Source organism: Mastomys coucha, unplaced genomic scaffold (assembly GCF_008632895.1).
Source record: "Mastomys coucha isolate ucsf_1 unplaced genomic scaffold, UCSF_Mcou_1 pScaffold17, whole genome shotgun sequence".
Taxonomy (NCBI): Eukaryota; Metazoa; Chordata; class Mammalia; order Rodentia; family Muridae; genus Mastomys; species Mastomys coucha.
In genome coordinates, this window is record NW_022196899.1 from 13,241,337 (window position 1) to 13,256,474 (window position 15,138).

The 15,138-nt window shown below is 43.5% G+C and overlaps 1 protein-coding gene across 2 annotated transcripts in view; it reads right to left on the reverse strand.

The window, feature by feature from the left end:
• Armc1 (armadillo repeat containing 1) overlaps positions 1 to 15,138 on the reverse strand; it is a 32,709-nt gene that overhangs the window by 15,898 nt on the left and 1,673 nt on the right. For both annotated transcript variants that reach the window (XM_031376410.1, XM_031376409.1), the window contains exon 2: positions 8,762 to 8,983. In XM_031376410.1, coding sequence (XP_031232270.1) covers positions 8,762 to 8,944 — 183 coding nt within the window. In that variant the 5' untranslated portion in view covers positions 8,945 to 8,983. The remainder of the gene's footprint in view (positions 1 to 8,761; positions 8,984 to 15,138) is intronic.

The window sequence follows — 15,138 nt, forward strand, 5'->3', positions numbered from 1 at the left end:
TCTCCCCTCCCAGTGAGCACACTTTGTCACTGTCTCCCTCACAGGCTGCTTTGGGGGTGTTTGGATGTTTCCCTTTACATCTAAATATTGTTATCAGACTTCATCACTGTCATTCACAGCTATCTCAGCCTAGTTAGCATCTATATTTCCATTGAGCCTTTGCCTTTCAAGTAAAAACTGCTATGTGGCCCACCTGCTGAGATGCCACTATCATGTCTAAGTCTGTGGTAGAGAGATGAGAAGAAGAGAAGTGGAACGCTCTGAGCACTGTAGAGAAAGATAAAACCGGAGACACAAGGGTGGTAAGGAACAGCATGATGGGAGTAGCCTGCACTTTGGCCTGAGGCCAGGGTGAAGTCCCAGTACCTGCTGCCACTGAGGGTTCCATCTGGGTCTGTGACCCTGCACCAGCAAGGATCTGCATTGATGTCCATGGCCCATGCTACCACCAAAGGCCATGTGGATGTCCCTGGTCTGGACTGCTCCCCAGAACTATGCTGATGTCCAAGGCCTGAGCAGAACTGGCCCGGTCCCACACTGGCTGGGGCACTCAGGAAAGCTAGCCCCACCTCTCGCTTGGGTAGCAGTACAATAGAGCTGAGCTGGCCCTGAGAGCAGGGGCACACAGGTGGGCCAGCCCTAAGGGTGTGAGAACAGGAGAGCTGGCCCCTGGGAGTACAGTACAGCTGATCCTATTAGCAGGGGATCAAGTGAGGGCATGAGAGGGGGAGCTGGCCTTGGCTCTTGGGTGAGTTAGCCAGCACAGTGCTAGATAGATGATCTGGTGGAATGGGTACATGGGGGAAGAGTTGATAGGCTGACCAACTGAGCTAGCACCCAGGCCCTACTCCACCCATGTCTACTCTTCTATGAACTGGAGTGCGTGAAGGCACAGATCCAAAGGTACAGAATCCCCATGGCAGAGGGTAACAACTGAATATCCCACAGGAGGTCCCAGTTAGGTTCCAGTGTTGACAGTGTATCAGAAGCCAGAAGCCTCAGACCACACCAATGACTCATTACAATGAACATTTGCAAGTGAAGATGTTGGGATAAAAGGGTATACTGTGATACACTGAGGCTCCACAGCAAGATTTCCAGAGCTTAGCCGGGCGGTGGTGGCGCACACCTTTAATCCCAGCACTTGGGAGGCAGAGGCAGGCGGATTTCTGAGTTCGAGGCAGTCTGGTCTACAGAGTGAGTTCCAGGACAGCCAGAGCCAGAGCTACACAGAGAAACCCTGTCTCGAAAAACCAAAAAAAAAAACCAAAAAAAAAAAAAAATAGATTTCCAGAGCTCCCCCTGTGTAAGCATGAAAGAGCACATGGTGAGGGAATAACCCCACCAGAAAGTGAAACAAAGCGGCCGAGCTCAGGGCAGGTAGTTAGGGATGACATATGCCAGACGAACAAAGACCTGCCCACGCATAGGCACCGGGAGGAATGCTTGCATGCGTTTCACCTTGGCAGTGGAGGAATCACAATGGCATACACTCTAACAAAGCAATCTCAAGAACCAAACTGGCCCCAAGTGATCCTAAAGCCAACACTGAACAAAGTTCAACAGTATTTATAGGAATACTTAAAACAATTTCAAAAACCCAACATAGTAAAAGATTTAAGGGCTGGAGAGGTGGCTCAGTGGTTAAGAGCACTGACTGCTCTTCTGAAGGCCCTGAGTTCAAGTCCCAGCAACCACATGGTAGCTCACATCCATCTGTAATAACATCTGACACCCTCCTCTGGTGTGTCTGAAGTCAGCTACAGTGTACTTATTTATAATAACAAATAAATCTTTGGGCCGGAGCGAGCAGACCAGTCTGAGTGAGCAGAGGTCCTAAATTCAATTCCCAGAAACCACATTCACAACCATCAATACAGCTACAGTGTACCCATATACATAAAATAAATAAATAAATCTTTAAAAAAAAAAAAAAGATTTTAATGCCTGGCATAATTAGAAAATCATCAGATTAGAAAAAGAAATGCAGGTAAATATAACTACATCCAGAATAGGGAGGTAAAAAGTACTCAAAAGGCAAACTGGGTGCTATGAATTAGAAAGACATCAAAAGAGGGCTGGTGAGATGGCTCAGTGGGTAAGAGCACCAACTGCTCTTAGAAGGTCCTGAGTTCAAATTCCAGCAACCACATGGTGGCTCACAACCACCCATAATGAGATCTGACACCCTCCTCTGGTGCATCTGAAGACACCTACAGTGTACTTATTTATAATAATAAATAAATCTTTGGACCAGAGTGAGCAGGGACTGAGCAAGCGGGGTCTACCGGAGTGAGTGGGGTTGACTGGAGCAAGCAGAGGTCCTAAAAGTCAATTCCCAGATGAAGGCTCACAACTATCTGTACAACTACAGTGTGTACTCATATACATAAAATAAATAAGTCTTTAACAACAACAACAAAAGACATCAAAAGAGCTATTCTCCACTCTATGTCTGAAACTGAGATGAAAAATAAAGACCAGGCAGAGACATGGACGCCAGTAAGGCAGCAAGCAACATGTACAGGACGAACGTTGACCATGAAATGGGAATTACAGAATGCAGAGCAATGGGCTTTAAAATGTAGCAACAGAACCAGCCAAAAGAAAATACAAAAGAGGAAGAAAAGAGATGAAATAATGGGCATAAAGGATTAGAGCTTACAGGACAGCATATGCTAACATACGTGGTGGACCTAGAAAATGGAAAGGGGAAAGACTTTCACTAAAAATTAAAAATAAAAACCTTCAAAAAAACAATGGATGACAATTTCAACATGGAGAAAAACATGGAGATTTAAACCCACAGACCCACGAAATTCAACAAATCCCAAGTAAAACAATAAAAAGAAAGTACATCAAATCTGTAATACATATATCAATCATTTCCTGAGAAACAGTAATACCGTCACAGATAAAGTCACAAAATCCATTGTCAGGATGGCACTTACTCATTATCAGGGAGAAAGAGGGCTTGATGGGAAACTGACAGCCTGAAGTCAGGCTCCAGAATATTCAGGAAAAGGGGGAAACCCACTGGACCTCCACAGATGAGCCTCTCTGTCTCTCTCTGTCTCTCTCTGTCTCTCTCTGTCTCTGTCTCACACAAGCACGTGCGTGCACGCGCACACACACGCAAGAGAGAGAGAACAAAAAGACATTATACAGAAAGAAACAAAATATAGAGAGGAACAAGGAAATTTAACAGTGGCCCTTAAGATGGGAGTATGTAAACTCACTTGCCACAAAGCCTGACAACCTGAGTTCCACTAGTGAGACTCACATGGTAGAAGAGAACCAACTCCTGCAAGTTGTTTTCTGACTTACACACACACACACACACACACACACACACACACGTACAGAAGCATAAAGAATGCTCAAAACAAGTACAGCACTTTTCTTATTAGAAATCACGTAAGTTGGCAGCCTGATATGGTGGCTTATTCCTGTATCCCCAGCACACTGAGACTGAGACAGACAAATCGCCATGAGTTCTAGGCAAGTGTGATTTACATAGTAAGTTCTAAGCCAGCCTGGACTATAAGAGACCTTATCTGAAAAAAACAAAAGAAACAAAAAAACAACAAAATCCATAAGCCATGAGACAAACAGCAGCAATATTTTTTAAGTATAGGAAAACAATAACAAACCTGTATGGCAAATGTTAAAAAAAATTCCTCAGGCAAGAAAATAAAAAAGATGTTGGTACAAATCTCAGTCTATGTTTAGGAATAAAGAGCATTAGAAATGGGAAAGATAAGAATAAATATAAACAACAGTTGAAATTGAATGTAGTGGTACATACCTTCAACTCTTAGCTCTGGGAAAGTGAACAAGGGAGATAACAGTTGAAGGCAAGGCAAGACATGGTGGCACATGCCTTTAATCCCAGCACTTGGGAGGAAGTGCTGGTCTTTGTGAGCTCAAGGGCAGCCTGGTCTACAAGGTTAAGGTCCAGGCCAGCCAGGGATAAATGAGACCCTGTCTCCCAACAAAACCAAAGTTGGAGACAAGCTTGGACTACAGGGCAACAGCACACGGATTCCTATTCCTCCCTCACCCCAAATCCTCCAAACTTTCAAGAGGCATGATATTTGAAACTGGGTATGGTAGCACATGCCTGTAATCCCAGCATCTGAAAGACAGGGCAGGCGGGTCTCACGTTGAGAGTTTGTTACAGACAAAAACAAACTGAAAAAACAACCACATTTGACATTCTTTTAATATATTTTAGAGCTGATTAAACGCTTTAGCTGGGTGCTTGCTTAGCATATATGTAGTTCTAGTTCAATCCTGAGTACCACACACACAGACTGAAAGAACACTAACTGTTTAAAGCAGTATGTATGCATGTATACATGCAGTAGAAACACAGAGAAGTATGATGTATGATGAAAATAACACAATGACGGAAGAAAAGGGAACACAAGACACACAGGTGCTAATCTGACAAGGAAGCCATGAACCAGTTTTCCTATATGGTACATTAAGTTGTAACATACTGTTGTGTGATTCTCACGTCATATATAAATAAAGCATATGATCAGTTAAACATGGACAAGTAAGTTGAAAATGCATATCATAAAACTGGAAGTGACCATTGAACTAAAATAAAGTTTTGAAGTTATGCTCTGAAAGGGCAACTATTAAAATGCACACGTGCTTGTCATGCTGCTTAGAATGTCGGCCCACTAGGCAGTACTGGTTCCGGCCTCCTCTTCCAGCTCTCTTTCCACTCAGGCTGGCGCCTAGAATCTCACCATTTACCAACTCCTGCCATGATCCTACTCTAAGTACCTTACAGCCATTCTGTCCAACTTACCTGACCAAGAACCAACCCTGGATAAATCCAGGTATTAGGCCATCAGGGCCTATAGCAGGCCTGAAGTGGGAAGAAAAGTAGTTTAATAATCCAGCCACAGGATCATATTAATCCAACACTACTGCACTAAGCAGTTCTCAACACTGATTAGCAATTTTACCCTCCCCCAAAGTAAACAGCTTATCCTTATTCTATACTTAGGAAATTCTCCTCAAAAAAATTACCTCCTCCAGCCAGCTGTGAAAGCACCATACCTATAATCCCAAACTAAGAAAAGTGAGATAGGACAGGCTACATATAGTAGGAGATTCTATTTCCAAAACAAAAAATAAAACAAAAAAAAAAAAGCAAACAGAGTTGACCCAGCTCGTAGTCCTATTTTGAGACTGTATTCTTTCAGGGAAGTCTGGCTAAGTTAATTGTAGGGGAGCGTAGACCCACCCTAGCCTCGGTTCAGTTGCTTCACATTCACTGTGATTTCGAGAGTCTACCACATGTTCTCGCTCCTGAACTCACGAACTAAGATGCTCTTGCCATGCCTTCCCCATTAACTAAATCCCTCTGGGGAAAAAAAACTCAAAGGGAAACTTTTTCTCCCTTATGTTGTTTCTGCCTGTTATTTGATCAAAACAACTCATCTCATGTAACCCAGGCTGGCCTTGAACTCCTGACTCTCCTGCCTCCACTTTTTATGTGCAAAGATTACCAACACAGACCCATCTCTTATAGAAATACGGAGCACACTGAGTAAAGAAAGTGTGTGGTGATCCCCATGTACCATCATTTAGCATCAGTCACTTGACAATCTGGTTTCATCTCTCCCTCCTGTCATAACTGATCTAAATATTTCACTACATCTCTAAGAAACTTATTTTGTTGTTGTTGCTTTGGGTCTTGAGATGTTCTCACTGTATGTACCTGGCCAGCTTGGAACTAACCTGCCCCTGCCTGCCACATGCTGGGATTAAAGGTGTGTGACACCATGCCCAGGAAGAACCTGGCTTTTAATTATCTTAAGAAAATCCTACACAAATGACCTTTTTAAAAAGTAACAACCTTTTCTTCAAGTCTCAACACATTTTTATTGTCTAATTACTAATGCTACAATGGTAAGGTGTTTTGTTTTGTTTTGACAAAGAGTCTCACTATATATCTCTAACTGACCTAGAACTCACTAATGTAGACCATGCTGGTCTCAAACTCAAGAGATGCCTACCTCTGCCTTTTTAGGAGCCAGGATTAAAGGTTTGTGCCACTACACATGAAAACATTAACACCACATATTAAAACATTAAATCTTTTAATTTGACCCTTACATTATTCATTTTTTGTGTATGTCCCTGCACCAGAACACAATGTCTGAAAGTCATGAGACAAGTAGCAGAAGTTTGCTCTCTCCTACCAACATGTGGGTTCCAGACATCAATTCAGGTCATCAGGTTTCGTCACAAGCACTTTTACCAACCACTGAGATATCTTACTGGCTACAAAAATTTTACATCTGTTTAAATTGTTTTACCTTACATATAAGGGTATTCTGCTTATATATATACCTGTGTACTACAAACTACGGTACTCTGTAGGAGAGTCTGAGCTGTTAACTCCTGAGTCATCTAGCCAGCCTTCATAATGACTTCTTAATGTCATTTACCATATGCTGCACATTCACTTCCAGCCACTTAAAAATTGCCTATGATGAAGTGGACCAGGATATAAGTAAGGTCCACGAATAACATTTGACTGATACATCTCTTAAATAAAATGTATAAGACAACTATCTGTAAGGGGAGGCTCTGAGGTCTGTTCCCAGTTGGTTCTTGACGTGTTAGTAAAGAAGGCCAGGAGATAATTGCTAGGCAAGTACAGGTAGCCCTTCCAGGTCCCAGGAGGAAAAGAAGATGCAAGGAGAGGAAGCTTTTCTGCCATGCTCTGGAGGAAGAACAACACAACAATAGCCTAAGGCCTCAAGGGGAAGTAGGGCCTGCAGCCTACCGATGGTGGCCAAGGGTGTCTGACAGGGCCAGGTGGAACTGGCCACTAAGTTTAGGGCAGGTGGAAAGATGGAGATAATAAATTGGTAAGGGCACACTTTTCCAGGCAGGAGATATCTGCATCCAGCAATTGTGCCAAGAAGGCAATTGTAAAGGAATTAACTGTGTGTGTGTGTGTGTGTGTGTGTGTGTGTGTGTGTGTGTGTGTGTGTGTGTTTTATTCGAAGAGAGGATTCATGGGTCTCAGGAATGGGTTGGTAGTAAGGTCACCTACAGAAACCACAGGCAGGCAGTACAAAATGGAAGCCAGCAGAGGCTAGTAGCTCAGGCAACCCAGGCAAAGGGGATGGGTTTTAAAGCCACACACAGCTATCATCACTGCACTCTCCTCCCAGCTGCTTTCCTTTTTGTATTAGTTACCACTGAAGGTACCACATTTTATGTCACTCAGAAATTCTTCCCTTCTGGATCTGTCTGATGGCCTTGATGCTCTTTAACATGCCTCCCTAGCCTCCATGTTTCCTGTAATTCCTTTCGAATTGTTAGCTTTTATCTGCATATTTTCTCTTTCCTTATCTTATATTAAAGTAAGAGTCGTGTCTATCAACTAGTGAGTGGGTAAACAAAACAGTGTATGTCTACACAGTGGGACGTTCTCAAGACATGAAAGGAACAAAGCACTGAAAGTTGTTGAGTATAGATATCTATTCCAACATAATATAAATAAAAGAAATGCCACCAAGTCACACATTAGATGATTGTATCTGCATAAAAACTATAAATAGCTATAGCTATTTTTGCAGAGTAGCAAATTCTTAGATGGGTGCTGCCTCCATAGTAGGGATGGCACTGGGGAGTAAGAGGTGACCAGTACAGTCCCCTCTCTGGGTGATAACAACTTCTAAAGTAAGAAGTGGTAATGTCCTCCTAGAGGGCATTATAATCCCAACACTCGAGAGGCTGAACCAACAGGATCTCAAGTTCCGGGTAGATTACATAAAAAGACTATGTCTCAAACAATATAACAAAATAAAATTGTTCTAAAATTGACTACAATGATGATTGTACCATTCTCTGTGAATAAAGCCACTCAAGGGTATATTTTAAATGCATGACCTTTATGAGGGCATAAAAGTTATATCTGAAAAAGCTGTTATAAACCAGATGAGGTGGTGTACATCTGTAACCCCAGGACTTGGGAGTCTGGGCCACGATGACTACTTTTAGTCTAGACTGGGACTACATAATGAGTTCTAGGTAAGCGGGGGATGCAAAGTAAGATCTTGTCTTATTCTTCTCCCCAACAAAGAAAGCTATTATGAAATTTTAAAAATATATTTATCTTTTGGGTGAGTTCAGTACAACATGTGCTTAACATCCATGACACCCTGATTTTTAACCTCTTGTACTAAAAAGTAACTTTCTGAACAAGAATTCTCTTAATTGATGGCCCAGAGAACATTAGAAGGTTTGCTAAACAAGCATAAAGTCCTGGGTTTGAGCCACAGCTACACACACTACACAGTCCACATACACAGGGAGTTTGGGGGATGACAACAGTAACAGGCTGGGTGTAACGATGTATGTATGCCTGCAGTCAAAAGATGACTTGTGCCCAAGAGCTAGAAGATCAGCCCAACCAACACAGCAATACATCCCATGCCAAAAAGAAAACCAACCAAACAACAGATCACCGTGCTAACTAAAAATACCAAGAGCCAGAACATTTCATATGTGCTCTAGCTACCACTTACATTAAAGAACAAAATCAATATGTTGCTGTTTGTGTTAAAGAACTACGTATATGCCATGGTTTCCATGTTATCAAATGGAATACAGACTGTATGGCCTAATGTCTTAGTCGTTTACCATGTTATCAAAGGTCTTTGAAAATTTTTACTTGCATTAATTAAAACAACAAAAAAAAGTATTAAAAGCAACTCACAAGCAAAGCTGAGTGAACAACAGGGGGGTTTGGATGGTCCATAAATAAAATAAGGCCAGGCAAACATCCCTGATCCTGGACGATGGCTCTTCTGTTTAACGGATCTGCTGCTAAATCCCGTAGCTGGTTAACTACTGATAAAGCATCAGGCTCTTCATTCACAGTAGAAGAGGATGAATTCATCTTCTATGACATGCACATGAATAAAAAGCTTCTTAAATTCTGTGAAAAAAAAAAAAAGTAGAAGTCAGGTTGACAAAATTCTCATCTGCCAAGGTAGACTAGGATCACATTTGTCTACTTACTTACTGAGACAGGTTTCACACAGTGCAGACTGGCCTCAGACTCACTATGTTGTTGATGCTGTCCATGTATTCTTCATCCTCCTGCCTCTGCTTCTCAAAAGCTTGGATTACAAGCAAACACCAGCTATGCCTAGCTATGGTACCTTTAAGTAACTACATTATAATATCTTTAGAAAGAAGCAGATGAATCTAAATTACACACACAAAAATAAGGACTGGCAATTCTAAAGCTTGTGAAAAATAAAATGAACATAAGCTGAAGGGAAAAAAATCAAGTTATTTATATATGCAAAAGAGCATATGCCATCCTCAATATTCCAATAAATCCCATTTTAGCAATACATATTTTAACACTAAGGTTCCAATAAACACGGTCTTTACATACAAGCTTGCAACCTTTGCTCTCCTCTTCAAACTGTAACCCTGCCAAGACGTTTCCCTCCTAGAACATTTCCAGGCCTAAACCAAATGCCTCCAGGAAAAGTAGTGATGTGATGGCCTGGGCTTTCCTTATTCATCTGTGGGAGGGGTGTACAGCAAACTGTATCTACGAAAGATAAAATCTCCTAAGGAAAGGAAAGAGAACCTTGCCAGGCACTGTGGCCTACCTGCAATGCAAGCTACCTCAGAAACTGAGGCAGGAAGATCTCAAGTTCAGGGCCACCTGGGTGACTTACTAGGACCCTGACTCAAAATGAAAATTTTGTTCAAGGAACTACCTAAGTGGTAGAGCACTGCCTAGCACACTTTACTTGGTTTCTGGGTTCAATTCCAAAGATGGGAAAGGAAAAGAAGAAAGAGAAAGAAAGAAAAAATGAAAAAGGGCTTCTCTCTAATCTGTGCCTCAACCAAGCAATGGGAGGCCATGGTAAAGACACTTGCTGCCGAACCTGACAATGGGAGGCCATGGTAAAGACACTTGCTGCCAAATTGACAATGGGAGGCCATGGTAAAGACACTTGCTGCCAAACTGACAATGGGAGGCCACGGTAAAGACACTTGCTGCCAAACTGACAATGGGAGGCCATGGTAAAGACACTTGCTGCCAAACTGACAATGAGAGGCCACGGTAAAGACACTTGCTGCCGAACCTGACAACGAAGTCCCATATATGGAACCCAAACAGGGGAACAAGAAAACCTACCCCTCAACTTGTCTCTGACCTCCACCGTTGGCACATGGTGGCATACGTGCACCAATATGTACAATAAATGAATACATGCAAACACACACTCGTGCACACACACACACACACACACCACACACACCACAACAACAAACACGGCAAACAGTGGCTTTTTCAGTGTCCAGGCTTTGATACTGTAACAATCTGTTTTTATCTGTCATCCTTCGATAACTACTCAACGGAGATCATCCCTTAAATGTTACATATAATTTTCCTGTTCCTTTAGGATGGCCTGCAGTTAAAATATCTTAAAACTTCCAATCCTCAAACCCTACTGATAAGTCCCTACTGGGGACTACCTAGGGAAGAGTCAGGAACATCAGGCAATGCCAGAAACTCAAATCCAAAACAAGGAGAGTTGTGGGTCAAATGCCACAGCAACTACAACTTTTAAACGAGGTAAGAAAAGAAGGCAGGAGAGCTCGGATTTGCCCTCCAAATTACAGATTTTACATAAAACTTCAAAGCAAGACTATTCGATGTCAAAAGCTCATTTTATTTTAGTATCTTGATGGCATCAGGTTACAGACACCCCTTTTTGACTATGTGGCCTGAACCTTTTCAAATAATCAATGATTTAGTAGCAGATTACTGAGCTCACATAACCAATTTTTATTTTATCTTACTTTTATTTTTGAGACAGGGTCCCACTGTACAGCCCACGATAGCCTCAAACTTGTCAGATCCGTCCTGCTAAGGCTCCCCAAGGGCTGAGACCCCTCCTGCTAAGGCTCCCCGAAGGCTGAGACCCCTCCTGCTAAGGCTCCCCGAAGGCTGAGACCCCTCCTGCTAAGGCTCCCCGAAGGCTGAGACCCCTCCTGCTAAGGTTCCCCGAAGGCTGAGACCCCTCCTGCTAAGGTTCCCCGAAGGCTGAGACCCCTCCTGCTAAGGTTCCCCGAAGGCTGAGACCCCTCCTGCTAAGGTTCCCCAAGGGCTGAGACCCCTCCTGCTAAGGTTCCCCAAGCGCTGAGACCCCTCCTGCTAAGGCTCCCCGAAGGCTGAGACCCCTCCTGCTAAGGCTCCCCGAAGGCTGAGACCCCTCCTGCTAAGGCTCCCCGAAGGCTGAGACCCCTCCTGCTAAGGCTCCCCAAGGGCTGAGACCCCTCCTGCTAAGGTTCCCCAAGGGCTGAGACCCCTCCTGCTAAGGCTCCCCAGGGCTGAGACCCCTCCTGCTAAGGCTCCCTGAGGCCTGAGACCCCCTCCTGCTAAGGCTCCCTGAGGCCTGAGACCCCTCCTGCTAAGGCTCCCCGAGGCCTGAGACCCCTCCTGCTAAGGCTCGAGGGCTGAGACTATATGAGTACACGGCCACGCCTGTCAAGATGGATGACTGTATAGGACAGCTATGCTGGGTTAGGAAGACAGAAACCGGCCTGGGGATGAAGGCCCTAACTTTATCCCCTAGTGCCATAAATGCATACAATAAAAGAAAAACAGGAGGAGGGGCCAAGGCGGGATGCTGGGACAAAGATAACCAGCATTCTCTGTTTGCTTCTGGAGTGACAGGAGGACAGGGGTTTACCACTGCCTGACTCAAAAGGTAGAACTTGGAGATAAAGAGATGGCTGAGTGGTTAAAAGCACAAACGGCTCTTGCAGAGGACCCAAGTTCAGCTTCTAAACATCCATGTTTGTTGGTTACAACCATCTGTAACTCCATTTCCAGGGTATCTGATAACGCTCTTCTGGCCTACATGGGCACATATGCAAATACATATAATTAAAAATCTTTTTTAGGGGTTGGGGATTTAGCTCAGTGGTAGAGCGCTTGCCTAGCAAGCGCAAGGCCCTGGGTTCGGTCCTCAGCTCTGGAAAAAAAAAAAAAATCTTTTTTAAAATAGAATTTAAAGCTCAATATATGTACTGAATATTCTTTGTAGTTTTGTATTAACTATCAACATAAATTGTTTATGAGAAATTTTTTTTCCTTCACAGGCCGGAAAAATAGTTATATGTGATTACTGCAGGACTTACTCCACACTTCTCTACTCCAAATTTAGAAGACATCAAAGTAAATGGAGAAAAGGAATTAATGAGAGCAACATACAATATATAAGAAGATGCCATCGTGGAATCCATTACTTTGTATGCTAATGTAAAAAAATTTAACTATTCTGTATCACACTAAAAAATAATTTTAGGGCTGGAAAGATAATTCTGTTGATAAAGTGCCTGCTGGGCAATGAAAAGTGACTTTGCATTTCCAGCACCAATGTAGAGGCTGGATGCAGTGATGCATGTGATCCTAGCATGTGTCTTAGTCAGGGTTTCTATTCCTGCACAAAACATCATGATCAAGAAGCAACTTGGGGAGGAAAGGGTTTATTCAGCTTACTTCCACATGGCTGTTGATCACCAAAGGAAGTCAGGACTGGAACTCAAGCAGGTGAGGCAGCAGGAGCTGATGCAGAGGCCATGGAGGGATGTTACTTACTGGCTTGCCTCTCCTGGCTTGCTCAGCCTGCTCTCTTTTAGAACCCAAGACTTCCAGCCCAGGGATGGCACCACCCACAAGGGGCCCTACCCCACCTTGATCACTAATTGAGAAAATGCCCCACAGCTGGACCTCATGGAGGCACTTCCCCAACTGAAACTCCAGCCTGTGTCAAGTTGCCACACAAAACCAGCCAGTACAACTGACCTCTTGTCAACTTGACACACAAACACATCACTATTAAGCCTCAAACCTTACTTTCTTATTTATCCCCAAGATCTAAAGTCCCACAGTCTTTACATATTAAAAGTTCAATCCATTTAAAATGTCCAATATCTTTTAAAATTCAAAGTCTCTTAACTGTGGGCTCCACTAAAATACTTTCTTCCTTCAAGAGGGAAAAATATCAGGGCACAATCACAATCAAAAGCAAAACCAATGTCTGGGATCCAACTCAAACTTCTGGGCTCCTCTAAGGGCTTTGGTCACTTCTTCACCTTTGCCCTTTGTAGCACACATCTTGTCTTCTAGGCTTCAAATGCCTGTACTCCACTACTGCTGCTGTTCTTGGTGGTCATTGTATGGTACTGGCATTCCCAAAATACTGCTGTATTCCGCTGTAACTTGGCTTCACCAATAGCCTCTCATAGACTGTCTTCATGGTGCCAAGCCTCAATTCCTTTGCATGACTCCTTCAGTCCTGGGCCATCAACTGCAAACCGAGGCTGCCCCTTCACCAATGGCCTCCCATGGCCTCTCACTGTGCTGAGCTTCAGCTGCTCTTCATGACCCTTTCATGCCTTCAAAACCAATACCACCTAGGTGACTCTTACACATTACCAAGTCCTGCTGCAGCACAAGGTACAACCTTGGCTATCTCTGGAACACAGCCTCTTTGTGCTCTCAGAAAACACTTCCCAGAAGATGTCACCTCAGTGATGCTGGTCTCTTCTTAATCACTGCTAATTTCTTAGCTCCAGCTAACCAGCATCAATAGTCCCAGTAATGCAAAGTTCTCACTTTATTAGTTCTGGTATCTTGTTAATCACACCTGATACTTCAGCCCCAGCTAACCAGAACCACAGAATCTTCACAATCAAAACAGCATGGCCCTGATAAGAGTCTTTAGTCTTCCCTCTGAAATTTCACAAGCCAGGCCTCCATCTCTGCACTGTTCTCAACATGATCTTCCAAGCTCCTACATAACATCCCATAGAGCTCTTAACAACCAGTGGCTCTTCTAGCTCAAAGTTTCAAAGTCCTCCCCGAAACATGGTCGTTTGTCACAGGAAGACCCCACTATGCAGGTGGATCCTTGGAGACTCACTGACAGACCCCATCTCAAAAAATAACATGGAGGGAACCTGAGGAAGACACTGGAGGTAGACCCTTGGCCTCCACATACAAGCACACACATGTACCCTATGTGCACACACGCGTACACTGACCACTGTGGAGATGACTGAGTGGGTAGTGCTGACTGAGCAAGCACAAGGACCTGCATTTGAATCCCAAGCACCAGTGTAAAACAACAAAACCAAGCCCAGTGGCACACATCTGGTAATTCCAGTGCTGGGGCTACAGAGGCAGGTCTGGAACACAGGTCAGCTAGCTCAGCTCCTCCAGCTTCCGCAGAGACCCTGCCTCAAGAAATAAGGACGAGTAAGAGACAGAGGAATATACTCAAAGTTGACCTCAAACCTCCGCAGGGATTCACACAGACACACACACAAACACACATGTACACAGCACAAAGAGGGACAATAATTTTAAGTAACCTGAAATGCTGTCCTGAGCACATGTATAGTAGCTAATGAACCACAAACAAATAAAAGGTTAAAACAAACAAATAAAAACCCCCTTTCCTTTCTGTAATGAATACCATATTAGCACAAACACAAATGTGCTTGTTCATCTGTCTGCTGGTTGTATTTTCCATCAAAAGCATTAAATGTCAAGAGGCATGGACCTGGACAGCATCAATCAATACAATTTCCTTGGGCCTATCCAAATCAGTAGGTGTTTTTGAAGGCAAGACCCAAGGCCTATGCACATCAAATAAGTTCTGGTGCAAACCAGAGCCTGAAACTTTACCCTGGCATATAAATGAATGCCTCTGAACGCAGCACCGAGAGTGGGGCTAGAGAGATGGCTGGGCAGTGAGGAACACTGGCTGACCTTCCAGGGGTCAAGGCTTCCATTCCCAACGCCCAGAAAGCAGCCTACAACTCCAACTCCAGTTCCAGGGGATCCGATGCACCAGGCACATGTACAGGCATAGATGGAGTCAAAACCATCATAGAAAATACTTTTGATTATTAAAACACTGAAAACTAAGACTCTCTGAAACACTATCTTTAATTATTGAGACTTGGGATAAGTGAATCTGGCAGTTTGCTTCAGCTTTACCATCAAATAACCAAATGAATAAACTGGAAAAACTGGGAGCAGCAGCA